Raw genomic sequence first — 26,975 nt, forward strand, 5'->3', positions numbered from 1 at the left:
TAGGATCCCAAGCTGAGGTACAGAAGCAAGGCCACAGAGTTTCCCACAAAGTAGAAAATAACAAAGGTCAGAATCTTTTTTTTTTTTTTTTTTTCTCCAAAATAAGCCCAGACCATTAAACAAGTGAAACTCCAACAAGTCAGTCTTCCCCAACAGCGAGAAAAACTGTACAGTTACTCAAAGCTGATTCTGCCAGTGGGGCTGGGGACAGAAGTAGGCGGGGAGGGTAAAATCATGGAAGAGGGCTTGGTGGCAGAGCGAGAGGGTTGGGTCCTGCCCATCAGAGTGGGGCCGCCTGCGTCCTGCACTCTGCTGTCAGGAGGGGCGCAGCTCTGGCCTCCTTTTGTGTGGGGGAGGGGGTCCCTCTTCACCTCCCAGTGTCAGGCAAGGTCAGCTCACCCTGATGGGGAGTGAAGATGGGACCAACCGGCTGGGGAGAGGTGAGGGTCCCATGAGGACACCCTGCTAATTCCAAATGAGGTGGCCCATCCATCCCACTTCCTGTGGTTAGTGGGAGGGGGCTGGAGAAGTCCTGGGAGGTTGACGGGAATGAGCAAAGGCACAGAAACATGGAGGGGCCGGGGTGGGGACTTGCATAGGTTGATGAGTGTGCAAGAGGTACATAAATAAACCTGACACCCCACCCAGCCCGGCACTGGGAGAGGAGGTGGGGATCCAATGGCAGGTCCCCAGGGCCACTCTACCCCCTGGCTTCCGCCCCCTCTCTGGGCTCAGAGTGGAAGGAGGTCCACAGACCAGGAGGGCAAGGGCAAGGAGGTCCAGGGAATGGGCTGACAGTGCAGGGAGGGCGGTGGTTTTCAATTTTTTTTTTGTTTTTTGTTTGTTTGGTTTTTTTCTCAACATTTTGTATCTTTAATAACATACACAATGGTTACCAGCCATATTCATAACAAAAGTTATTCATAAAATGTATCTAAAAATAACATTTTTTTTTTCCTTTTCGGTGTGAAAAGCTTGAGAATGTCCCAGTGAGGGGGTGAGTTGAAGGGGAACAGGAGGTTGGAAAAGGGGAACCCTGGCTTCCCCACAGTCTGAACCCCCAAACCCCCTCCCCTCCACCTGGACCCCAGCACAAACCCCCATCAGCAACAGGGACTAGAGGGGCTGTGTGACTGGGGCTAGGACGCGCCTCTGGGTAATAAATGATATAGTGTTCCACTTACATGAGGTCATGACATAATGGGGGGTGGGAAAGGCTGAAAGAAAAAGGGGGCAGGGATAAAATCAAAACCAAACAATCCCCTTCCCACATTCCTAACTCCCAAGTCTTTCAGCAACCAGACCTGGGAGTGGAGAAGGATGTGTTGGTGGGGGGAGGAGATGTTAAGGCAACAGACTTCCTGACCTCACCGCTGCCCTGGCTGTCCACCTTCAACCTCTGCACCTGGTAGCCAGGGCTGGGGACGGGGACGGGGAAGGGGGTCTGGAGGAGGGGGCTCTGCCCTCTCCCCACATAAGGTCCAGGCTCCCTCAGCCACTGTCTTGGCTGAGAGGGAAGCCTGGAGATTCTAAAAATGACAGGGAATGATCAGAGAGAAAAACCGTTAAGAACTATATAAATATGTATCTTAAATAGGCCTAAGAAATTAATTGTAGAGAACCTCTGAGAAACAGGGTAAGCAAGGTGAGCAGGTGGCTCCTGTCCTTGGGAATGGCGGGAATGGGGAAGGGCAGAGGACAGCAGAGGGAGAACCATCCCTCTCCTCATTCTCCTCCTCTCCAATAACATCCTGGGCAAGCCAGCTGCCTAGCCTGCTCATTCCTCCCCAGTGTCAAGAGGCTCCACAGGGCAGCAGTCAGTGTCTCTGGGGAGTCTGCTCCCTTGGGGAGTAGCAGGCTGTCAGCCATCTGGAGGGATGGGACAAGGCCAGGTGGTGGATGGCGAGGAAGGCAGTCGGGCTAGTCCTTGCCCCTTGTCCTGGCTGCCCCCTCTGTGCCCTGGCCTCAGCAGAGAGCCCTCAACGGGCCTGGGAGTGAGCAGGGGGTGTACCAATGTTAAACAAAAGTTAAAAGGGTGAGAGAGTAGAAAAATATTAGAATGTATAGCTGAGCCAGCCCACCCTCTCGCTGCTGCAGAGAAGCCCGCTGGGGGCTGGCCCCCGCCCGCCGCCCGGGGAGCCTATGGGTGCGCTGGGCTGTGGGTCCTGTCAGATGGTGGAGGTTTTGTCTGTCCCATCTGTGATAAGAAAGGGAGGAAGGGAGGAAGATCAGGAGCTGGTGGTAGGCCCAAGGAAAGGCACTCATGTGGCCTGTCATCCCAGGCGGGCCCTCCCTGGAGTCTCGCCTCCCCTCGGGACCCTCAGGATGACTCTGAGTTGCTCAGTTCAGAGACGGAGACGCTGGGTAGGTGGGAGCTGGGTCAGGGAAAGAGGAAATGCTCACCACCCAAGGCGTGTTCTGTCATGCTCAGACACAGAGACTCCAGGGTGGGATTGATCTCCAGGTCAGGCCCAGGGACCGGGCAGTCTGGGTGGGAGAAAGAAGGGAGGTGGTGAGGTACGGACTGAATGGACTGGACAGAGAGGAGAGCTGGGGTGATAAAGGCTCCAGTTAGGAGAGCTGGGACCGAGAGACAGAAATAAGAGCTTGTGAGGCATGCACACGCCTGGAGGGACACAGCAGGCAAACAGGAAGGACAGGGCATTGGCCTGAGGGTGTCACAGATCAGGGGGGGAGACAGCAGCAAGGATACAGGCTGGGTAATGCAAAAAAAGATGGACTTGCAAACAGAGGAAGTGATGTGAAGCCAAGGGACCTTTCCTGGAGGTCGCAGGCAGGCTGTGATTATTTCAGACACAAAATGTAAGTTACATCGGGTGGTCTGGGCATCTGGCCCACAACCCTTGACTGATGACTTGCTCTCTGTGCTTGGTACAAAAGCTAAATTAAAACCCTTCCTGTTTCCACGTGGACTTGTTCCTGTAGGCAGGATGGAATCCACACAGGCAGAACAGGTGGGGCAATGTAGGACAACAGCCATGGGGCTTGTCCTCAGCTGCTTCTTAAATGGGCCTCCTTCCTATTCCAGCACCTGGGAAGCAGCCCAGATCCCTGGGCAGAGCTGGCTCCACCCAAACTACTTAAAAGATTCCTCAGCTCCTCACTTAAACAGAAGGAGGTCTGTGCTCGGCCCTTGACTCAGGAGCACTAGCTCCTGTCTCCAGCCTCACCTCTCAACACCACCTATCCAAACCTTGAGCTCAGGTCCTGTCGAGCTCTGTCTCTCCTAAAAACATCTTTTTTTGAAGTCAGGATCTTGCTATGAACTTCAGGTTGGCCTGAAAGTCACTATGGAGCCCAGGCTGGCCTCAAACTCAAAGCAATCCTCCTGCCTCAGCCTCCCAAGTGCTGAGATTAAAGGCATGGAGAGGAAAGCAGTGCAACACACCCGACTCTAAAAGCATCTTTTTTTTGGTCTTTTTGAGACACGGTCTTGCCGTGCAGTTCAGGCTGGCATTGAGCTCACTTTGTAACCCAGGCTGGTCTCGAACTCATGATGATCCTCCTGCCTCAGCCTCCCGAGTGCTGGGATTACAGGTGTGTGCCACCATGCCTGGCTTAAAAACATCTTGTAAACTTGGACAAGTCACTTTGACTAGCTGGTGACTGTTAGGACTGGATTAATACAGAGTCCTCCCATGTACAGCTGGAAGGATTCAATTTACAGGGCCTGATGGAGCTGGGCACACAGCACACTGGAAAGGACAATAGTTCTTGTGTTTTGCTCCTATAGTTCATCCTTCCACTTGTTCAGGTAATTTATAGAAGCTATAGCCTACGCTAGGACGAATACAACAGATGGGGGGGGGGTCCCTTGATTGCACAGGTGTTGGTACGCATCATCTCATAAGTTAAGACTCTACTGATGTGACAGTTTATATAACATCAAGAGCTTAGGGTCACCTGAAAACCTAAGATCTCTCTAGGGCTGCCATCAATGACCAGCCCAGTGCCCAGCAGTGGGCCCAGTAGGGAAGTCAATCCCTTCTTGTCCAGCAAGGCAGGGACCCACGGCTGCTGCTCTCTCATCTCCTCTTGCCACCTGTTCTCCTGACTTCTGTGAGCAGAAGGTGAAGGGCCTTCCCATTCCCAACGCCCTGGGGAGCAGAGCCTTGTCTAAGAGGTAGAGATCATTGGCTTCTGAAAGAATGCAAGTGGCTGATGGGAAGGATATGCACACCTTTCATTCCCTCTACCTCTTCCAAATTGAGTATTTAATGATTCTATACACAGTAACAGATCCACCAGGGCTCTAAGATCACTGCGTAGGAAGGGAAAGATGTGGAGATGGGTTGGGGGTAAGGAGTGAAAGAAAGAGGTGCAGAGAGAGTGAAAGCAGGATCTGAGACAAAACTGAAACAGAATGGAAAAAAATCCTCTCCCTGGGTAGGGGCAGATGGGTGCAGAGCAGTGGGAAGTATAGGGTAAGTTGCTTTTGCAGTCCAGAGAGGACAGTGACCATGAGACCCAAAAGAGAAAGGCCAGCTGAGGAGTTTGGCAAGGCAGGGTACCTCACCTGGAGGGAACATGAGAATGGCCTGGGGTGACGAGTGGACCGGAAGTGAGTGGGTGCGCTGCACAGAGCTGCGACTCTGGCTTGGCATGCTGTTGCTGCCGCCGGGGTTGGCAAACCACAGGTTCTGCACGGGACACAGCAAGAGGTGGAGGGGTGAGTAGAAAACAGGCTGGGGCCTAAGAGTGGGGGAGTTGGCAAAGGAGTGCCCTTCCCTCGCAGTGAGGCCCAGGTGCAGATACATGGACATGTACACCTCAGGCACTGCCCCTGCCCCAGAAGCCCCAAGGCCTCTGCTTCCAGTCGGCTCACCTGTCGGCCCTGGCCCCCAAGGCTGGGGCTGGTAAGGGCATGTCGAGGGGAGACGCCCCCGATGCCTGAGGGGCTCAGCAGGCCCATCCTGCCAGGTGGTAGGGCTCGGGGAGGCATTGGGAACTGCCGCTGGGTCCGCCGGGCCACCCCCATCCCCACAGAGCCAGCTATGGGGAGAGAGTTGGAGCCGAATGCCCAGCTGTGAGAGAGCAAAAGACAGGATGTTAGCTTAGGTGGATGGAGGCCATCTGTGCCCCTCTCCGTTCACCTTCCCCACAACTCCAATGAGCATGACAGATCAAGGACCTGCTCTGAGTGAAGATTCCCTAACCACATCCCTGCAACACATTCCTGTCTCCTCCTGACCCAGAGGTATCCCCCAGGATGGAGGTGGGGAATATGAGAAGTTTCTTCACCATCCATTCAAAACAGTTCTCTGAACTTCACTGCTCAAGAGACAGATTCGTCATCTGTTTGGTGCAAGAAAGGACTTTGGAGCTCCTGCACATAGCTGAGGAGAAAGGTACAGGGAAGGGCTTGCTCTCTACACGTGTTATCTTTCACCAGCTTAGCATCCCATTTATTTTTCTGCAGTGCTGGAGATGGAACCCAGTATCTCATCCATGCTAGGCAAGTGTTCTACCAGAGTTATGCCCCCGATCCCTCGCATCCTCTTCTACTGGTAACACCCTGACTTTCCTGAGTCTCAACCTAGCCCAAGATGCAATCATTCCTCTAAGTACTGATCTGCCAACCACAAGGGCCTAGGAAGCACTCGCCTACCCCTTCTGCTGCCGGTAGCTCTGCATATCCAGAGCAGCTTTGCGTGGGAACGTCCGGAGGAGCTTCAGCACTTGCTGCTTCCAGGACAGCAGCCGCTTCTTCTGGGTCTCAGTGAAAGCCTAGGATTGGGGAGGGTGGGTATTGCTTTTATACCTGCCTTCCATCAACTGCTTAGGTGTTCATGCTCACCTGCCCTGTGCCAGGCAATGCTGGGCAGAGGTGGCTGTGTCCGTGTAGTGCACAGCTTACGTGGGAGACACACACATACAATGATAACTGTGCAAGGTCATCCTTCCCAACGAGGGCAAAGAGCAGGAGGTGTAATGCATTTGGTGAGGCTGTTGAGAGCTGGGGGCAAATGGGAGGGAGGGGACTAATCTGACAGGAGTATGTACAAAGCCTCTGAGAAGCCGCCCTTGAAGCCAAGGCTGGTGAGATGAGGGGCTGGAGAGATAGGTGGGTACCAGGCAGGCCCCACTGGAATGCTGGTTCTAGAGAGATAGGGCAACCTTTCTTTTCTCAGAATCCTAGAGATCTTACCTCATGAGTTAGGCACTTTTCGATGAGCTGGAGGTAACTGGTGATGTTCTCCTCATCTGGTCGGGACACCAGAAGCTGGGTACACACTGGGGGACACAGGGAAGAGCAGCTTAGTCCCAGCATGCCTTTTACGGTCCTCCAGCCCCTTCAGCCCTAGCTGGCTGGTGCAGGAAAGACAGCAGACTCCAGCGGGTTAAGCCCCAACTAAGTGGTAGGCACAGCACCTGGGGTGACATGAGCTAGAAGTGTAAAGCACCCACCACAGGGCCTGACCCAAGGCAGATATGCAGTCAACGAATACATTTTAATTCTTGCAACAGCAACAATCTTGTCAGTGTGGGCATTTTTAGCCTGAGGAACCTGGGGCACACAGCAGCCAAGTCATTTGTCCAAGGTCATACAGCCAAAAAAGTAAGGATATAACTGTAAAGTCTTCTATACCATGCTTCTTCTGCAAAGGCTAAACCATCACAAGCTTGTGTTCCCTGTATCGGTTTCCCCCTCCATTGCAGGCAGACCCTTCTGACACTGTCCCATCTTCTGCTCAGGATGGAGACGCTTTGAGGGCAAGGGCATCACCTGTCTCAGCTCCTTTCTGCAGTGCTCCAGTGTCTAGCAGGTTTTAAGAAGCCCCGCTCCCTCCACATTAACTTGGACTTCTGCTCCATCTTCTGCTCAGGATGGAGACGCTTTGAGGGCAAGGGCATCACCTGTCTCAGCTCCTTTCTGCAGTGCTCCAGTGTCTAGCAGGTTTTAAGAAGCCCCGCTCCCTCCACATTAACTTGGACTTGATCCTTGACACCTGTGTTCACCCAGCTCTGCCTCAGGATTTGGGTGTAGGCCCTAGCTGCTCTTACCTTTGCCCATCACCCGTGTAAACTGGCTGGGGATGTCTCCATCAGCAACAGGAGCTGGGGCTGGCTCACTGCCATCAGTGGGAGCTGGAGCTGGTGGAGCGGGGTAGTTCTCCGCAGCTGGAGGGTCCTTGGCCTCAGTACCCTTGTCTGTGCCAGGGTGGGCTAGGGGAGGCTCAGCACCTGGCAGCGGTGGCTCTCCTCGACCCCCATCTTTGGCAGTAGGGGTGGCAGCAGCGGCAGCCACAGTGGCCTGAAGGACACTGTAGGCCTTGATGGGGGTGATGATGATCTGCTGCAACTCCTGCAGAGCATTCCGCAGATTCCCACCTTCCAGCACATCCTGTGTCGGGAGGACATGGCTGGGGTCACATACATCTCCACAGTGAGGCACAGACAATGCCTACACAAGTGGGGTCCCACATAGCTTGGAGGAGACAGGCTGGCACCCTGGGTTCAGGCACACAGAGAAGACAGGTAAGGACACTGCCAGCTCACACAAAGACAAGCACATACTTATACACTCATATTCCCTCTTCCCCTTGAAGGTGGAGGCTCATGGAACTGAGGAGAAGGTAGTCTAATATTGGGGCCACAGGGTCACACCAAGGAGAAATCAAAGATTTAGCCTAAGACACTGAGAAGGAAGGAAATACCCAAAGGCAGCTATCAGGAAGAAAGCAAGAGGCATGCAAATAGAGGCAAACAAAAGGCAGTGAATGCATCAGAAACAAGCAAATGGGAAGAGATCACACACAGACAAACAGAAGAGTTGAAAGGGAGAAGAGAGGTCGCATTAAAAGATTCTGGACAGACATGGAGGGAAGCCTCTTAGCTACCAGGAAGTAATCCCTCTGATGCTGACTTGCACGTGATTTCTAGAGTCTGGCTCCCCAGGGCGGAGGCCACTGAAGTTAGATGTGAAGAGTGGGGAGGCCCAAAGAGAAGGTGGCCCAGGCAGCTGGCAGCAAGGTGGACCCAAAGCCAATGGTAGACTCAGTAACCGCTTCGCCTTGCAGATGGGACAGCAGGTCCTCACCTTCTCTAGGGACTTGAGGACGCTCTGCCTCTCGCGCAGCTTCTGGATGCTTAGGGCTATCTTGTGGCGGGCGCCTTTGGTGACATTCTGTGGTAAGGAAGGAGGTAGAGAAGCTGGAAATGAGCAGATGAAGTACCTGGGGCGCCCCGATAGGAACTAGAGAGACAAGGCTTGGGTTTCAGGGATAATGCTGAAGGGTGCTGCCCCCAACACCTCCTTAAAGGCCATCAGCATCACCTGGGACTCCAGATGCTGCTCCGTCAGCGTCATCATCTCCTCATAGCTCATCTGCGAGAAGAGGGCCGCATACTTATGCAAGCGGAGGCTCTTGAGCCACGAGGGCACATCTGTGGAAAAGGAGGGAGGGTAAAAGGTCAGGAGTTTGACCCTGGGAACAGGGCAGAGGAAGGATTGTGGGGAGAGAACAGGTATAAACCATAAGCAGCCTTAAACCTGCAGAAAATTGGGAGGAGTGGCGTCGTAAAGAACTTTATCCGCTCTGCAGTTCTTTCAGGTGGACTCCCCTTGGCAGGGCAGCTGTTAAGATACCGTACTGATTTCTCTATCAATCAGTTACTTGTGCGACATAGCTCCCCTATTAGACCAGAGCCTGTGTGAGTGGATGTGGGGGTCTCTATGCTCTGTCTTGAGCACAAAAGGCAGGGACTATCCACTCTTCTCGGACCCGTACCCTCCTCACAGTGGTAGGTGAATGGCAGCTACGGCCAAATTTTATGTCATATAAGCTCTACAGAAACCTTGGAGAAGGTTCCTGGTGCTGCCCTCTCCTCATACCTTTCATACCACTGCCGTCCTCCTGGAAAGTGTTCCGGCTGGAGCCCTGCTCCTCCGTCTGCTCACTGCCAGAGGAGGCCACGCTGCTCTGGGGTGACAGGGGTGCGTGGTCCGGAGTGGTGAAAGGAGCCCGGGCACTGAGCTCCTCTGAACTTGGCCACTCACCAGGAGCTTGGGGGCTCGTTGGGATGAGTGACATGGAGCGCTTTAGTGGGCTAGGGTGGATTTGGCAGGGGAGACCTGGTCAGAGAGGGAGAAGACAGAGATCAGGCTTAGGGATCTAATCACAAGAGACCATACCCTGCAGACAAGGCCAAGGGCGAGGGCCCCTGGGGTCTAAAACTGCCTATCATAGACATGTCCAACCTGTGGGCTACTTTTCCTCTATTCTCTTTTGGGCGGGTATGTGTGGTGGGTACTGGGGATTGAACCCATGGCCTCATGAATGCTAGGCAAACACTCTATCACTGAGCTACATCCCTGGCCCTTTAATTTCTAATTTTGAGAGAAGGTCTTGCCAAAACTGCCCTGGTTGGGCTCCCAGGCTGCTGGGATTACAGGTGAGCACCACCATGCCTGGCTTTTTAAAAATGTTATAACAAAAAATATTTTAAACCAGGTGTGGTGGCAAACATCTATAATCCCAGCACTTGAGAGGCTGAGGCATGAGAATCAGTGCCAGTTTGAGGCCAGCATGGGCTAAATAGTTCAATGCCAGCTCCAACTATGCAATGAGACAATGTTTCCAAAAAACCCCCATATTTAAGAAAGAAGTTTTCTTACTTTTATATATTAACTATATTATATGTTCTATATACACCCCAAGGTAATTCTTCCTCACTGAAAAAAAGAGGAGAGAAGACAATGGTGGACCATAGGTTGGGCACGCCTAGCCTACTAGATACTTTCCTCACCCAATGCCCAACTCCTCAAGCACTCACTAAACCACTTCTCTGAACCTCCTTGCTTCCTGTGCTAGCTCCCTGGCCCAAGCCCCCATACCCCTGGCTGGAATTACCGCTACAGCCTTCATTCTGGCTTCCTGCACTCCCCTTCTCTCAGAACCACCACACTGACCCTTAAGAAAATGCAAATCTGACTTAGTTTGGCCCCTGCTTAAATTCCCAATGGCTTCCTTCACAGAACAAAATCGAAACTCTTCCGCACACCTTAAAAGGCCATACACGTCTTGACCTCTGCTCATCTCTGAGCTTTCACCTCCAACAACCTAGGCCAAGCTTCACGCTTTTCTAGTTTTCACCCCTCATGAAACCCCATACCTTCCTGGAACGCAAGCTTGTCCAAGGCGCTCTCGTATATACTTTCTTATATTGGAGATGCCCAGGGCCTTGTTCATGGTAGGCTGGTGCTCTACACTAAGCTCCACCCCCAGCCCCAAACGTGACTTTCTTCTTCTCTTACTATTTTTTTTGGTAGTACTAAGGATAGCACCCAGCCTTTGATGAGCTACATCCTTAGCCCTTAGTTTATATTTCTGAGACAGGTTCTCATCTAAGTCATTAAGTTGCCTGAGCTAGGCCTGAACTTGCATTCCTCCTGCCTCAGTCTCCCAAAGTGCTGGGATTACACGGATGAGCTGCTAGGCCCAATTTTGTTCTCCTAGTCTCAGCAGTTGGCTTCCTCAAATATCATCTGAAGTATCACCTCCTCTGAAGCCTACAATGAACCTTCAACTCTCAATCCTACTAGTCTTGTTACATTTCTTACAGCACTTATCCTGAAATTATTTTTTCTCGTTATTTACTTATTAACTGTATCTCTCTGCTAGAATAGAAGATCTGTGACAATGGGACCTGTCCTAAATAAACATCATTTTATCTTCAGCAAATACAGTGGGCCTGGCTAGGGGACTTGCTTCATTAGTACTTATAGAAGTTTGTGAACTGCTTCTTCAACATTCCCTGTTATTGAGCCTCACATCTCCATTTCTTTCTGTACTGAGCCCAAACTGGGCTACTTATCTCCCCTCCCCCTTTTTTGAGACAGAGTTTCACTACGTAGCCCAGGCTGGCCTCAAACTCACAATCCTATCTCAGCCTCCCATACGCTGGGACTACAGGCATGTGCCACGATACCTGGCTGTGCATCCCATTTCTGAGGTAAACAGGAGCCAATCTTCCCCTCCAGTGATGAAGACTGAACTCAGGGCATTGTGATGTTAGAGAAGTGTTCTACTGAGCTATACCTGAACCTCTCCAACCTGTTATCCATTCCAAGACAGGGCAGGTTCCCATGAGTACCCACACCTTTACACGTTTTTGCTCTCTGCCCAGTCACTGCTCTTTCATCTTTCTCCACCAGCTGTTTCTGCTAAAAAGCCTCACTCAAGTGTCCCCTCTGCAGCTGCCTCAAGCCTGGCGCTTGCTGTTTTCACTGGCCAGCCTCTTCCACTGAACGGAGGGCTTGTGAAGGATGAGAACCTAGCCCAATCATTTCTGCATCCCCAGGATCAGGTGCAGGATACAACACACAGTAGCCCTCCAACCAAGTTTCATAAGGACAACAAGGTGCTAAGAGCCTGTGAGTTTAATATTGGGAACGGAGTAGCGCCCCAAGTCAGCCTAGGGCAGTGGTGGCGAACCTACAGTATGCAAGCCACAGCAGGCTGTTTGTTATCATTGAAAGCTCTAAAAGGTTTGCCATCATCGGCCTAGAGGAAAAGAAAAGGACACAAAGCCAAAAAAGCCTGGGTAGGTTAGGACATCAAGGCCCAGGAAGCTGAAGTCCTCTGCCCCAGTTCCCACAGGGAGTTCTTGTTTCTGATGGAAAAGGCTGGGGTTCCTGCCAGTGCTCCACTGACACCCAGCCCAAGGAGGAGGGCCAGTCTGGTTGCAGGTCCACAACACCTTCCATCACCATGTGTGACAATACTGATGCCCCTGGCCAAGAAGTCACTTGACAGAGGGCAGTACACTGACCCACACCATCAGATTGGCCTCAGCCTTTGACCAAGACCACTGAAGTTTGCAACTCAGGGCTCCTCCAAGTCTCTGGATGACCCCAGCCTGGGCTTCTGCCCCAGTTGGGAATCCTAGAAGATGGCACACTGGGTCCTGGGAGGTGGGGGTGGGGATGGTGCTGCAAAATCCTCAATACAGGCCTTTGTGCCTGTCCTGGTGCTTCTGGCTGCCTCCTTTCTCAGCCAAGAAGGGGGTAGGCAAGCTGGGAGGGCAGGAAATTACCCTGACTGGAATGACCGTGTAGTTCCTGAGGAGCCCTGCTTGGCCCTGCACTGGGGTGGAAGCTGGCCATAGCCTGAGAATTATAAAAACAGGAATGCCAGCCGGAGATCTAGGACCTCACACTCTCCAAGAAATCCTGCTCTGTGCTTGGCAGCACCTCAAACCTACCCAGCCCTCCTGCCTTTCCAAGCCAATCCTTGCTTCCCACTCAAAAAATATTTTAATGGTTTCCTGTTTCCTGTTACTGCCTGAAACCCAAAAGCTTCGTCCCATCCTTCAAATCCCCCACCCCTTGCCTGTGGCCCTAAAACATGAGTTCAAACTTCGACTCTGCCACCTCTGAACTGAGTGCTCTTGGCGAGATCACTTCATTCATCCCTCTGCCTCCATTTCCACATGAAGCCCTTAGAATACTGACAGGCATGTGGTAAGCATAAGTATCTTCTACTGCTATTATTTATGTAAATATATCTCAGCCAAACTTGTACACCATTTCCTCCAATTTGCTAGCCTCATTGCTTTGATTTGTGCTGGGCCCTCAGTACAGAATGCCCAATTCCTTTCTGTTTTGGTCCAAGCCACTATCCAACATTGTTCAAGCTTGGTTCTTTAAAGCTGCTGGAGGTCCTGGAGGTGTAGCTCAGTGGTAGCACAGGCAAAGCCCTGGATTTGACCCCCAGCAGAGTCCAAAGGAAAAACAACAACAACAAAAAAACCTGTTGAGGTCCCCAGCCTGGGAGCCTAGAAGATATTGGGGGGCTTATCCTGCAAGGATGACCTCTCCATTTGAGGTCTAAGCATGTTTAGGAAAGAAACTTATAGGTGGAGGAAATGTAATACAGTAGTTCACAGTATGAGCTCCGGGGCCAGAATGCCTGGATTTAAATTCTGGCTAAGCCATTTTGAACAAGTGACTTTTCTGAGACTTAGCCAAGGTTCTGAATTTACAAGTACAAAGTAGCTTCCAGCAAACACTAAGCCTTCAATAATTTTTAGGTGGAATTTTGTGATACTGGGAATTGAAGCTAGGCTGCTGTATATACTACACAAGCACTTTTCACACTACGCTGTATTCCCAGTCTAGCCCTAGGTAGAATTATTAATATATCCTTCCAATTCAGACCCAGAAACTGATGCTCCCAGACTAGAAAAGTGGGTTGAAGACACCCTGGTTGCTGGAGTTCCCTGGAAATGCCCTCTTACCCCTCTATCTTCCCAGGTTCTGCCCAGCAAGCTGACAGGATATCCGTATGAGCAGAGAAGAAACAGGCTCAGGGAGTAACAGATGCACACAGGTATCAGACAGCTGGGTAACAGCTATTCCACCAACACGTGACATTTCACTGCCCCTGTCCTGTTCTAACAGGGCCTGCCAGAGGGCTGACCACCCCGAGGTTAAACTGTAACTTTGCACCTTGACGTGAATCATGCCACCTCACTTATGCATTCATTTCAGTAACATTTTAAAAAGGTACTGTGATACCAATTCCATCTGCTCACCAACCTCTGAGGCACTTAACTCAGAAAGCCCTTTCAAGCCCACTTCGTTGGTGGGTCAGCACAGTGGTCAGAGACAGGCTCTGGACCACACTGCTTGGGTCTGAACATTGGAAAGTTCTATCATTTGTTCTATGTGTGACTTCTTTTCTTGTGTGTTTTTGAGACAGGGTCTTGCTACGCAGTTCAGGCTGGCCTTGTGCTCCCTCTGTAGCTCAGGCTGGTCTCAAACTCGCAAAGATCCTCGTGCCTCAGCCTCCCAAATGCTGGGATTACAGGCAGGTGCCACCACACCCTGCCAGGGTAGTCAATGCTCAGTGTTACCTATTATTACTAATGCTTTGCAGCATGAGTTACATCTTATATACACTAATTTACAAACAGATTCCTCAGGAATAAGGCTGTAAGCTGAGGCCAGATATGAAGACCCAGGGTGAGCTGGAAGCTACTTCAGATGATGGTGTCTGTATTCCACCAGGGGTCACAAACGCAAGGCCCTCAGAGGCCAGCCAGGTATCAAAGGGGGTTGGGTGGGACACATGTGCAGAGTTTGTTGTTGTTGTTGTTGTTGTGTGTGTGTGTGTATGTGTGTTTTCAGACTGGGTCTCACCATCTAGTTCAGGCTGGCCTTGAACTCATTATGTAGCCCAGGCTAGCCTTGAACTTGTGGCAATCCTGCCTCAGCCTCCTGAGCACTTGGATTACAGGTGTGTGCTACCATACTCAGCTTGTACAGAGTTTAAAGGGGTGGCTAATACTCAGTTTCCTCTTATTACTGTTGCTAGGAATACATACCAGAACTTTGTGGGCTTCACAAGAAAGGAAATCTGATTTTAAGGGAAAAACCTTATAGCACTAAATTTATAAATTTTTGTTTCTTCTTCCTTTTGAGAGACAGGGTCTTGCTATGTTGCTTAGGCTGGCCTTGAACTTGTGATCCTCCCCTCTCAACCTCCCAAATAGCTGAGATCATAGCAATGTGCCAGCATATTTACTACCAAACTTATTTTAAAACACAATAAAATGAAACCAAAGTGTGGGTTCAATAAGATGTTTGTAGGTCAGCTTTGGCTCTGGGAATGCTAATTCATAGCCTCTGCACTGCCTCATAAAGTCGAGGTCCAGTGAGGTTGTGGAGCTTGCCTAAGGCCACAGAATGAGAGAAGACAGCCCAGACTGACCGTTTTCAAGTAGGCATGGCCTCTTGGGATACCCTCACCTGTATTTGCGTTGCTCCCAATACTGTTGATGGCTGGCGGCACTGAGCTGGATGGGTGAAAGGGCACATGTCCATTTTCCCGGGGGGGCTTGTCCTGCCAGCCTGGCCCTGCCTCTCCAGGGCCCAGTTCTGCAGGGCCCCCCCATTCATCAGAACCCTGGCGTGAATGGTAGGAGGGCTCTGCCCGGGTACGGAAGCCGCTAGCCAGTCGCTCTTCAAGGTGGCTCAGCCAGAGGGCTAGTGCGTTGCGGTCCTCCAGAGTGGTGGCTGGGTGGATGAGAGCATAGGACAGCAGCTGGCGGCTTTCCTCGATGAAGGCATTGCTCTCGATGGAGTAGGCCAGTACTTTTTGCAACAGCCTCATGTACTCAGACTTCGCCTCCGTGTTGCCTGGCTGAAGCAGAGGCAGGTGGGACAGCAGGAGGGACACCACCTTCTCTTTGGACTCCTGTTGCCACTGGCTGACGATGGCTATGAGGGATAAGAAGGGAGGTCAGTAGAGTTTGGGTGGCGATTACTGTAAACACAAGAGTACTGTGCTGGTCTATTCTCTCAGCTCCAAGCTCCTGTCTCTGCTCATGACTCTCAACCTGGTACTTACATAGCTGGATCGAACACATTCCTTTTTTTTTTATTTAAATCGAGAGAGAGGGTCTTGCTATGTAGCCCAGGCTGGCTGCGAACTTGCAGCGATCCTGTCTCAGCCTCCAAGTGTGGGATTATAGGCGTGTCTCATCATGCCTCAATAAAACACATTATCCTTCAAGAACAATTTTTCTTGGTTCTATCACTCTCATTCTCAAAAACCTGCAGCAATTTCCAGTCAGCCAAACCTGTTATTCTAGAATCCAAGTTCGTCCTGCTGCCCCCAGGCCTGTTCTTTTGCTATACCTGACCCCCCACTATCTTCATGCTCTCTACTTCCTTTCCCCCATCAAAGCAGTCTCTTTCCTGATTAGACAAGGCAATACAATGAGATAACTAAAAACCCAGGCTCTGGAATCAGGTGGTCTTCACGCTTCAGCTTACTATCCAGATCTCCACAGAACTCTGCAGAACACTGAATTTTTTTTTTTAAATGGAATTGAATTTAGGACTTTATAACAAGCTACACCCCCAGCATTTTTAAAATTTTGAGACAAGGTCTAAATTGTCCTGGCTGGGCTCAAACTTGTAATCCTCCTGCCTCAGCTTCTCAGTGTGCTGGGATTATGTGAATGTGCTAAACAATTTACCTTAAAATCTGAGGGGTAACTACAGCACCCAATTCAGTGCTGCTCTGAGAGTCAATGAGCTAATGAAGAGGAAAGTGGCCGGGCACTTAGGACCTACACAACTGTTGTTTAATCGGCTTCTGTTTCTAGTCCAGATTACAGTGGGAAACAGCACCCACAGACCCAAGTCCAAGAATGCACATCCCAGTAGCACCCTCACTTCCAGGGCATGGCCTGTCTCCTAGTTCTCCAGATAGAGTCAGCTGCGGATACCCCCATCTTATAGGGGTTCTCTACACTATATTCATCCAGTACTCAGGCTGAGATTCAAAGTTTCAGCCTATAACAATCTTTTTCCTTCTATTGAAATTGCCTTTTTTTAAAAAAAAGTGACCAAAAAAAGTGACACAAGTTAGAAAAATACAGAATGCTTCATCACTGTGGGTGTCATCCTTGCGTGGAGCCCATGCTCATCTTCTCTATACTGCTCCAATTTTAGCATATGTACTGCTAAAGTTACAGCTTGCTGTCGTTTTCTTCCCTTTCTTCCTCCTCTTCAGTACTGGGGATCAAACTCAGGGCCTCATGCATGTTAGGCAAGTGCTGTAACACTGAGCTACAACACCCAGCCCTTTTAAAACTTAATTTATTACCATTATGGTAGTACTGGGTATTGAACCCAGGGCCTCGTATGTGCCAGGCAAGTACTCTACCAGAGCTATGTCCTCAGCCCTTTTTGAAACAGGGTCTCACCCTGTTGCTCAGGCTGGCCTTAAATGTGGGATTCTCCTCCTTAGACTCCTGAGTAGTTGGGCTTTATAAGCTTCTACCATTATGCCAATTTCAATGTCTTTTTTTTTTTTTGGTACTTGGGATTTAATCAAAGGCCTGAGCTCACACTGAGCTACATCCCCAGCCCTCTTTTTACTTTTTATTTTTGAGACAGGGTCTCCTAAAGTCACTAAATTGTTCAGGCTGGGCCTAACTTGTGAGCCTACTGTCTGCTTTCCAGAATGCTGGGATCACAGACAAGCACCACCACAAGCAACTCCAATGTCTTCCATAGACTGCCTAATGCTGCTCTCCTCTAGGACACATCACCCTCCAGCTTCTCCATGAATGGGGTGATCCTGAGCTCTTCCTCCTCGTGCAGTGTCTGAGAGCCTGAGTGAGAAACCAAGTTTCCACCCTCATCTAGAAGGCAGCTTCCCAAAAATGTCCTAGGCTGGCTACATGAAGGGAACCTTGGGAAGGGACTGTTACAATCTAACTGTCCCCTTCAAAAACCTTGTCATCACTCTTGTGACTAGTTCAAGAGGGTGGAGATGATGCTGATAAAGCAGAGGACAGGAGCAAACATCAATACTTAAGAAGAGAGACAATGTTCAAGGGCCAAGGCCAACTCTGTCCTCACTCTTGGGAAACAGGGCTGTATTTATAAGACAAGGTGATGGTTCAAACACCTCAAAAGTGAGTTCTGAGTGGTGTGCTAATGGTGAGGTCCTAGAAAGAAGTAAAGGAGCTGGCTCTAAGTGGACAAATCTAAGACCCCACAGCAGATGATGAAAAAGAACAGGCAAAGATATGGCTAATGTTCTTCTACACTACTTACTGGCCACGTGACTCTGGGCAAGCATGATCACTCCACTGAGCTCTACTTTCTCTGTCTATAAAGAGGAAATCAGAAAATGTCCTACTTGGCATGGCTGCTAGAGTTAAGTGAAACCATTACATAAAGTTAGTTTTCAGGAAACATTGGCTGTTATTATTAGTTAAAGTACCTTACTAACTCCTTCCTTTTAAATACCACTTTTTTTTCTTTTCCCAAATACATACAGATTCTAAAGGCACCAACCAATCTAGGAAACAGAGAGGCTGGGAATAGGCACATATAAGGGAAGCCTCAGAAACATGCGGATCCAAGTCTTTCAACCTTGCCAGGAATGGTGACACACACCTGTAATCCCAGCACTTGGGAGGCTGAGGCAGGAGGATCACTGAGTTTGAGGCCAGCCTAGGATACATAAGTTTAAAGCTAGCCTGCTCTACATAGCAAGACCTTGTCTCAAAAACAAAACAAAACAAGTCTTTCAACCCAAGGAACTCTGGTGTCCTTCATCCATACTGCAGGATAGACACCAGACAACTTGCACTGACATTTTGTATCCCCCTCTTAATGACTTGTTTAAAAGACCGTGGCCTAGAAGTCACATTAATTTCTAATTCTACTTAAATTTGTAGCATAAAATCACATAACTCCCAACTCAAATAATTTTCTTGGCCAAGACCTCTCTACTCCAAGCTTTCTAGAGATTCCTTGGTAAAGTACCCACAATTCATGCATTTATTCAAAATCAACTAATGCCATCATCATGGCACTGGACAGAACAGAACGAACAGTATTACTGGCACTAATAAAGACAGTAATAACGGACAACATTTATTAAGTATATATGCCATGTGCCAGGCATTAGTGTTAAGAAAATGACTTTTTTTTTTTGTACTAAGAATCGGACACATGAGCTTGCACTTGCCAGGCAGGTGCTGTGCCACTGAGCTATACATCCCCAGCTTTTTTTTTTTTTTAATGGTACCGGGGATTGGACTCATGACCTTGTGCTTTCCAGGCAGGTGCTTATGCCACTGAGCTATATCCTCGGCCCCCCCAGCTACTTTTTGAGACAGGGTCTTGCTATGTAGTTCTGGCTGGCCTTGAAAATACTATGTAGCCCAGGCTAGACTCAAAACTTGTGGCAATTCTCCTGACTCTGCCTCCCAAATGCTGGGATTACAGGCCCTGGCCAACATGACTATTTTTTCTTTTTGTTTTTTTTAAGACAGGGTACTGCTATGTAGTCCAGGTTGGCCTTGAACTCATGGTGATCCTCCTGCCTCATCCTCCCTAGTGCTGGGATAACAGACATGCGCCATCATGCCTGGCATCATGACTGGTTTTTATTCCCACCCCAACCCTGTTTTGGCATTCTACCTCTCCAGATAAGATTTGGGAAGTGCAGTCACTTTCCCAAAGTGACTGAGCTGGTGAGCAACAATGCTGAGATCTGAACCTAGGTCTGTTTCTAGAACTAGGAGACTTTTACTACAGTCTTCCATCTCCCTAATGCCAATCTTCTTTCTTCCCGTTTCCTAGGCTGGCTTTCCAGACCTCCAGTATCTGCCACTCAAAGGCAGTCTTTTGAATCAACTCCTTACGGCCACAAATCAGTTCCTTAGGCCATTCTCCATATCTAAAGATATTCCCAAGGTGCAGCAGGCCTTCTAGATGTCAGAAAACCTATCCCGTCCTCCCACCTCTCTCTGACACTGAGTCACATAGAAAACTCTCTAATATCCCACATCCCCTTCCCTGACTTAGTCCCTGAGGTTTCAGTTCCTCATGACAAGAAATGCAGTAAATAATATTAGGGACAAGAGACAGACTTGCATTCCAGCTGTGTCATGCAGATGCTGGGGCAGTATGTGTCCTCCTTTGTAAATGGAATTATAGGGCTGTTGGGAAGAGTCGTGGAGGCAGTGTATATAAAGCATCACATACTGGGCACTTGGAATATAGCTTAATGATGCCTGTTTGTCACCCTTCTCTTCCAGCAGCCTGCCTGGCCCTCTCTTCCTAGCCTGACACTGTCAATTGCTGTTGTTTAGGCCTTGCAGGATAGCCAGAGGCATCTGGGGCAGAAAAGAAGCCTTGTCTAGTCCCTCCCCCACCCTAGAATACTGCCAGGACCCCAGGGCTAAGGGACACAGCTTCTCTGGTACTGCCAGGGGATGTGACAGAACAGCTTCAAGGATTGGGCTCAATGAAGGACCTTGTTCTACTGCCCAGAAACAGGAGAGTGGTTTTGTACAAATGGAGACTGACCCTGGGGAAATGTGTGTTCATGTGTCTGAGCGTTGGTGGTGGTGGTGGGAAGGGCGGGCCTCCCATTACTGGGAAGCATCAATGAGTCCTGGAACTGGTCCAAGGAATTTGTGCAACCTCAGGCCCCTTGGGATGAGCCCAGCTGGGGATGCAGATGATGGGTGGGGATGGAACTTCTAGTTTCCTGCCCAGATCAGAAAAGCCTGGCCCATAGCTGAGGCACAGCAGGGGCTCAATGAATACCTGTACAATTAAACCCAGATGGTTCCTGGAAAATAGTGGTGTCTATGTGTGTATAATGTGCCCTTTCTACGATTCTCCCAACCTGGATCATGCTGTTCCCTGGTCTCAGAACAGCATACTGAGTAAGAGCACAAACTCAACAGGCGAACTTTCTGGGTTCAAAATCCAGCTCTGCTCCCACAAGCTAGGTCAGTGCAACTGTGTGCCAATCCTTTAATCTCTCTGAGCCTTGGTCTCCTCTGTTTTTTTTTTTTTTTTTTTTTGTCTTTCTTTGAGACAGGGTCTCGCTCTGTAGTTCAGGCTGGCCTTGAGCTCACTTTGTAGCCCAGGCTGGTCTCGAACTCGCAACGATCCTCCTGCCTCAGCCTCCTGAGTGCTGGATTACAGGCGTGCACCACCACGCCCGGCTTTGGTCTCCTCTTCTGTCAAATGGGGGCTGTAAAAGTCCTATGTCAGAGAGTAAAGACACAACGAGACAATCATGCAAAGCACCTGGCATGTGCAAGTGCTCAGTATATTTAACTATTATTGTCATTGCTGCTGGTTGAAGATCAAAAACCATGTTGTTTCAGGGCTGGGGGCACAGCTGATTTAGAAAAGCACATCTTGGGGCTGAGGATATAGCTCAGTGGCAATAAGTGCCTGCCTGGCAAGTGCAAGGTCATGAGTTCGATCCCCGGTACTGCAAAAAGAAAAAGAAAAGCAACGCACATCTGAGACTCCCCCTTAAGATTCCCAACAGGGGTGGGGAATTTCATGCACTTATTTATCAAAACCAGACACATCTCTGGCTCCTTGGAGCTAAGGCACACTAAGAGTGGTGAAATTCTGGAGGTGGGTAGATGGGGGAGGGGCTGGGGAATGCTGTAACGCCAATGACTGCTTTCTTACCAAGCTACAAACCTAGACTCTGGAGGCATGGAGAGCGTGGGAGAGACTATGCACAAGTGCCTTCCTTGGCACAGTGGCTACAGGGCAGGGCTGGCCAGGTCACCAGAGCTAGGTAGGTCATAACCCTGGGCCAGAGCAAATCATAGGAGCCAAATATATCTTCAAAACTGTCATAAGAGCAAACCCATTTTTATGTGCTGGGCTCCTGCAACAGTTGTGGCAGCCTCAGGCAGCAGTCAGAGGGCTGGGGTTTGGCTCTAAACATGCCCTTCTCTGCCTCATCCCAGCTCACAGATATGGGGCAGGGCCAGGGGGCTCACATTCTTACTTGATGATCTGTGTCAACAGAGGCAAGGGGAGGGTGGAGGCATAAGGACTGAACTCTGGTGACTCACTTGCACAGTCCCTCCTCAGTTTCCCCACCCAGACTCAGGGAGCCAGAAAGGGGCTTAAACCTGCTGGATATGAGGACTGACTCAAAAGACACAAAGTGGGAAGAAATGGAGGAAATGTGGCTCAGGCAGTAACAGGACCAGAGAGGGAAGGGGAAATCAGCCCCTCTGGACTCCTTTCTCTCCCCTCCTGTCCACGGGAACACAGTTCTGGTCTAAGTCTGCATCAGAGTGGGAGGCAGCGGCCAGGGTTACTGTTACAACTCCTAACAGCAGGTAAGACTGTACTGGGAGAAGGAACAGGGAGGATGACAAGGGGAAACTTGAGGCCTCTCCCTCCCTGTTCTGGAGACCTGGAGTACTGCTTTTCTTTTCTGTTCCAGATACTGCCTCAGATTCTACTCCCATGAAACCAATACTAGCTGTCTGGGCTGTAGGGCAGCTCTGCATCCACAGTCCGGAATCCCCTAACACAGCTTTAAAATCCCACTCTCCATTTTTAGGAGGTCATATGACAGTAGCCTTACCACCATTCTGGCCCCACCCATAATCAGCATCAGCATCTAGTGGTTCTCCACTGGGTATACACATGGGGAGGGCTCCTAACTCTCTGAGGACAGGACCTAGGCCTCACATTATTTTTAGTCTCTGGCAGATTATGACATAAAGCCAGAATTGGGATACTTTTGTATAGGGTAATTTCTGTGTTACTGCCCTATCTATGAAGAAGATAGGCAGACACTGATCCAAACCCAGGGTTCTCCCTGGAGAACTAGAAGGAGTAATAGGGTTAGCTGGGTGAAACATGGAAAATAAAACCCAGGAAAAAACAAGAGGATCTGCCTCACTGTTCAGGCTTCCTGCTCTGAAGTGATCTGAAGAGCTATGGAAGGGCTTAGGTCCTTGCAGTGGGTAGCTCTTAACTGGGGGCTCATGGGTCAACTGACCTTAAGATACGGTTAGTAGGATAAGCGTGCAGCTTTGTGGGGAGGGCAGACAAGGAGCAAATTTTCAGGAAGAGGGGGGTCTATTTATCTTTTTGTGGTGGCAATGTTGGTGGTGGTACCCAGGACTTCACACATGCTAGGCAGGAGCTACAGCCTCAGCCTGCATTAACTATTAAAAACTACTGCTGAGCTGCACGTGATGGCGCACACCTGTAATCCCAGCACTCAGGAGGCTGAGGCAGGAGGATTACTGTGAGTTCGAGGCCAGCCTGGGCTACAAAGTGAGTTCAAGGCCAACCTGAACTACTTAGGGAAACCCTGCCTCAAAGACAAAACAACAACAAAACAAACTGTCGTTCAAGAGGATGTGGTAGGCCTCCAAAGAGAGTAGCATGTCTGGCTGTGGCTCTGACTACTCTGGCACATTTTTTGAGAGCCCAACAGATACCTTGAAAGTACTTAGAACAACTCCCTCATGTCCAGATAGGAGTCCTCAGGCCCAAGTGCAGTGGGACTGGTCCAGAACACAGAGGTATTAGTGGCAGAGCTGGATCTGTATGTCCAATGTGTCCCTTGTTCCTGATCTTCTATCCCATGACAAGTGAGTCACCCAGCACAGCATCATCTCTCACAATGCTTGGTCATCAGAAGAACCTCGCTACTTTTTCTCAGGCCCATGGATCTCCTCTGGATTCCCACTTACTGGGTCTAGAGGGTAAGGGCCAGGAATCCGGACTTTACGTCACTCCGCTTCCTCAGGTGATTCATCAGAATGATGCAAGTATGGGAAACAAGGGAATGGGAAGGCCATAATGAACAGAGAAAAAGAAACAGTTAGATGGTCAGCACCTCCCAAGAGACAGGCTCCAGGTCCAAAAACAAGTGAGGAGGAAGGCTGGGGGATTCCTCTTGAGGGTACGAGTACAGTAGGAGACCATGTCTTTTTAGTCTTGCAACCCGGCATTCAAAATCTTTGTAGAGTTTACCTGTGATGACTTCTTTCCCAAGTCACACTCTACTCCAATCCTGGCAGGCTTTTTTCCTGTTGACTCTGAAATACATCATGGCCTTCCCTCTCTTCCCCTATTCTAAATTTTCCTTATCTATCCACCCATTTAAGTACCAGCCTGTTTTAAAATTTCTTACCACCTGACATAAGGCTGTAGATAAGAACCTTGATTCAAGAATTCACTTATCATTCAGTTCATTCCACAGCAATGTTCCACCCTGGTGAGGTATTATCCCCCCAAATCCCAATGCAAACCACCAAGGGTGGGCCTCTGCTGCTTTGTGTAGTGCAACATTTTTCATGGGCCATGTGGTGAGAACAACTATTTTAAATGCACATTTTTCTCAACTAGCAGGCTCACAGAACCTTAGGAACTTATCTTAGACATGCTTAAAAAAAAGAGTACTTATTACAAATAGCACTGTTTGTAAAAGAACAAGACCAGATACACCCTGTGGTGGAGCTACCAGTCAAGTGCTCTGAGGTCAAAACTGAGTTCTTAAAAAACAAAAAACTGAGTTTTACCTCTGACCAAACGTGTGACCCAGAGCAAGTCACTTAACCTCCCCGGGTATCAGTTTCCTCATGTAGAAAGGGCACCTTCTTACAGAGTTACTGAGGGATTACATGACCAATGGAAGTACAGCACCATTTGGTACACAGGTAGGGCTCCATAAATATGACCTATTCTTACTATGCACCCATTACCAACAATGAGGCATGTGGTGAATATAGAATGACATTCAAATTATTGTGGTTAGTAAAAAAAGCAAATTAGCTAATGTGCATGATACTCAACCATTTGTTTAATTAAAACATGACAAGGCTGGAAGGAGAATATTAATGTAACCATATACGAATTTCTGAATTCACCTCAAAAAACAAAAACAAGAACTCTGGAACATGGCAGTCTGAGAAACTTCACTTTTCACCTTTTTTTTACTTTTCACCTTTTGTATGTTTCATTTATTTACGTTTTTGGTTTTTGAAGACAAGGTTTTGCTATATAGTTCAGGCTGGCCTTGAACTCATGGTGAGCCTCCTGCCTCAGCCTCTCAAGTGCTAGGATTATAGGTGTGCGCCACCATGCTTGACTTGTACGGTTTAATTTTACTACAATTTTTTTTTTTGGTACAGGGAATTGAACTGAGGACCTTGTTCTTGACAGGCAGTCTCTGTGCCACTGAGCCATATCCTTGGCTCTACAAGTTCTGAAAACAAAGGAAAAATTTTAAAATGCTGTAACAAGCAATAAGCTCCACTGGTGATTGTGCTAATAGCCATGAATGGCAGCAAGAGGTTGGATGCCTGCTTCAGGTGGGCTGTGGTAGGGGGTGTGATGAAGCTGTGTAAGACATTGCTCTGCCCTGCAGGACTAAAGTACCTCTTTTTGGTGAGGAGACTAGCAGGCCTGAGAAATAAATGGCTGAGTTGCTGCACCTGAGCTGGGTTCTTACTACTTTGGCTGCCAGACTGGGAAGAAGGCCAGTGTGATGCCTGGTCTGAGAAACTGTCTTCCTGTAGGGCCCACAATACCTATGCTACTTGTATATAAAGACCCAGTAAAAAAACAAAGGTGACTGTTGCTAAGAAGGGTGGGCCGGAGGAGATGTGAGAGGCCAGGCAGTTCTGTGGCTCTTTAATGCTAGAAGTGCATGCTAGTTTCCTCATCTGTAAAATGGGGATAATAACAGTACCATCTCACAGGGTGGTTAAGAGGACTGAGTTACTGACAGTAAAAACAACTACTGTATTACTGAGTGTTCACTACATGCCACGAACTGTTTTAAGAGCTCCAAACATGTTAACTCACTGACTCCTCGAAAGTACCCTAGAAGTAGATATAATTATCATATTGACTTTAAGATGAAGAAATCAAAACACAGAGCGGTTAAATTACTTTGTTTCCCGGCAAATGACAACTGTGATTTAAATCTAAATAATGTGACTTAATAGTCACCAAAATAGACTGTTTTCAAAGCTAATAACTTTGAAAGTACAGAATACTTAGCCCTTATAAGGGCTCAATGTGAACTATGATTATGTAGAAGGTGGGAAGAGTGAGGGTGACTAACTTGGACAAACTCTTTATGAAGTTCCTCAGTCTCCTTCCTAGTTAGCTTTTGGGTAGCCACTACCTTCCCTCTTCTCTGGTCTCCAACTCTCCCAGCTATCACCAGAGTCAGCAGGTCTCTACCCAGTCCTGTGGAGGCACAGAAGGCCAGAAAAGGTTAGTGGTGGCCCTTGAGCCAGTTCTCTGGCCTAATTCCTGCTTAAGACTAGTGCTCTAGGGACAGACTCTACAGAAGCTTGGCATACTCAGCCCAACACCCGCCTCATGGGACAGAGGGCCCCTCTCCAAGGTCCTTGATAGGAACTGATACCTAAGTTTGAAACTTTCTTTGAGACAGGGTTTTACTATATAGTTCAGGCTGGACTTGAACTAGGTAGCGCAGAATGGCCTCAAACTCCTAAGTGCTGCAATTACAGATACATGCCACCACGGCTGCCTTCAAAACTCTCAAAGCTATTTATATGCCTTGAATCCAGCCTACTTCTACGGGTAAAGAACAGCCAGGTGTGGTGGTGCATGCCTGTAATCCCAGCACTAGGGAGGCTCAGGCAGGAGGATTGTTGTGAGTTTGAGGCCAACCTGGGATAAAAAGTGAGCTAAGGTCAGCCTGAACTGCAGAGCGAGACCCTGTCTCCCAAAAAAAAAAAAAAAAAGTACAGAACAGTGACAGCAAACCTTTTAGAGCTTTTCAATGATACAAATAGCCCACTATGGCACATAAGCTGTAGCTTTGCCACCACTGGTATAGGATGACTTGTGAACTTTGGAGGAGTTCTAAAATTTCCTCTTAGTTCTAATGTCCTCACCTCCTATCCCTCTTTCATAGGTAATGATTTTAGTTTCCTTTCAGTTGCCCACATAAGCCTCCCTACATGAATTCTCCTCCACTGTGGGCAGTTTCAATTTGTGTTGCCCTCCCATGGGAGTCCCCCATTCCATGCCTGAGAATAAACTACAACACAGTTCCAGAACACCCAGGCTTGGGAGGTCAGGAACTCCCCAGCAAAGAACCTTTATTTCTTGGCACGCTGTTGGCTGGCCTCCACTGGCCTCTGACACCTGTTCCAGATCTCCCTCCTGCTGCACTTCCATCTCTAAGAGCAAAGACTCACCAGCACTGTTGGCCTCTGACTCCAGCAGGTGGATGTCATTGCAGTCCGCTAACGAGTGCTCCAGGCAGAGCTGCAGGAAGCGAGCTTGGGTGCGAGTGACCCGCTTCAGAAGTGACAGCAGGGCCACTGTCTGCTCACACTCATTCCAGCCCTTGAACCAGCCAGCAAGGATGCCCACCTGGTCTCGGAACATCATGGTGCCAGGCCTGGGGCCAGGGTGGGGGGGACGGCGGTGGCAAGGGCCAGCGCCGTCACATGGTCTCGGCTCTGGGCTCCTGTTATCTCTCCCCTGAGGGCCAGGGCTTAAGGATGTTCCCTGGCGTGATGGCAACAGGTAGTGAGGGGAGGAGGGAGCCTGCTCACATTGGGGGAGGTCTTGGTCCAGCCACGCCTCTCCAGGCTCCTGTAAAAGGAAGCAAACAGATCAGAGAGAATGA

General features: G+C 49.3%; 1 protein-coding gene across 4 annotated transcripts; it reads right to left on the reverse strand.

Annotated features, from left to right (window-relative positions):
• Positions 1-75: 75 nt before the first annotated feature.
• On the reverse strand, positions 76-26,975 carry Samd4b (sterile alpha motif domain containing 4B). 4 transcript variants are annotated; one of them, XM_013522377.1, is made up of 12 exons: positions 26,717-26,975; positions 14,777-15,247; positions 8,858-9,097; positions 8,300-8,409; positions 8,063-8,149; positions 7,027-7,366; positions 6,170-6,255; positions 5,630-5,748; positions 4,847-5,045; positions 4,538-4,661; positions 2,404-2,487; positions 76-2,197 (listed from the first exon to the last, which is right to left on the reverse strand). In XM_013522377.1, the coding sequence occupies exons 2-12, from the start codon at positions 15,138-15,140 to the stop codon at positions 2,169-2,171; spliced, it is 1,782 nt and encodes a 593-aa protein (XP_013377831.1). In that variant the 5' UTR covers positions 15,141-15,247; positions 26,717-26,975; the 3' UTR covers positions 76-2,168. The 4 variants fall into 4 exon arrangements, with proteins under 4 accessions (XP_013377831.1, XP_005399834.1, XP_013377832.1 ...); XM_005399777.2 differs by having other exon boundaries at positions 26,539-26,975; XM_013522378.1 differs by lacking the exon at positions 26,717-26,975 and adding an exon at positions 25,428-25,555.

This window comes from Chinchilla lanigera, unplaced genomic scaffold (assembly GCF_000276665.1).
Source record: "Chinchilla lanigera isolate Chin_1 unplaced genomic scaffold, ChiLan1.0 scaffold00067, whole genome shotgun sequence".
Classification (NCBI taxonomy): domain Eukaryota; kingdom Metazoa; phylum Chordata; class Mammalia; order Rodentia; family Chinchillidae; genus Chinchilla; species Chinchilla lanigera.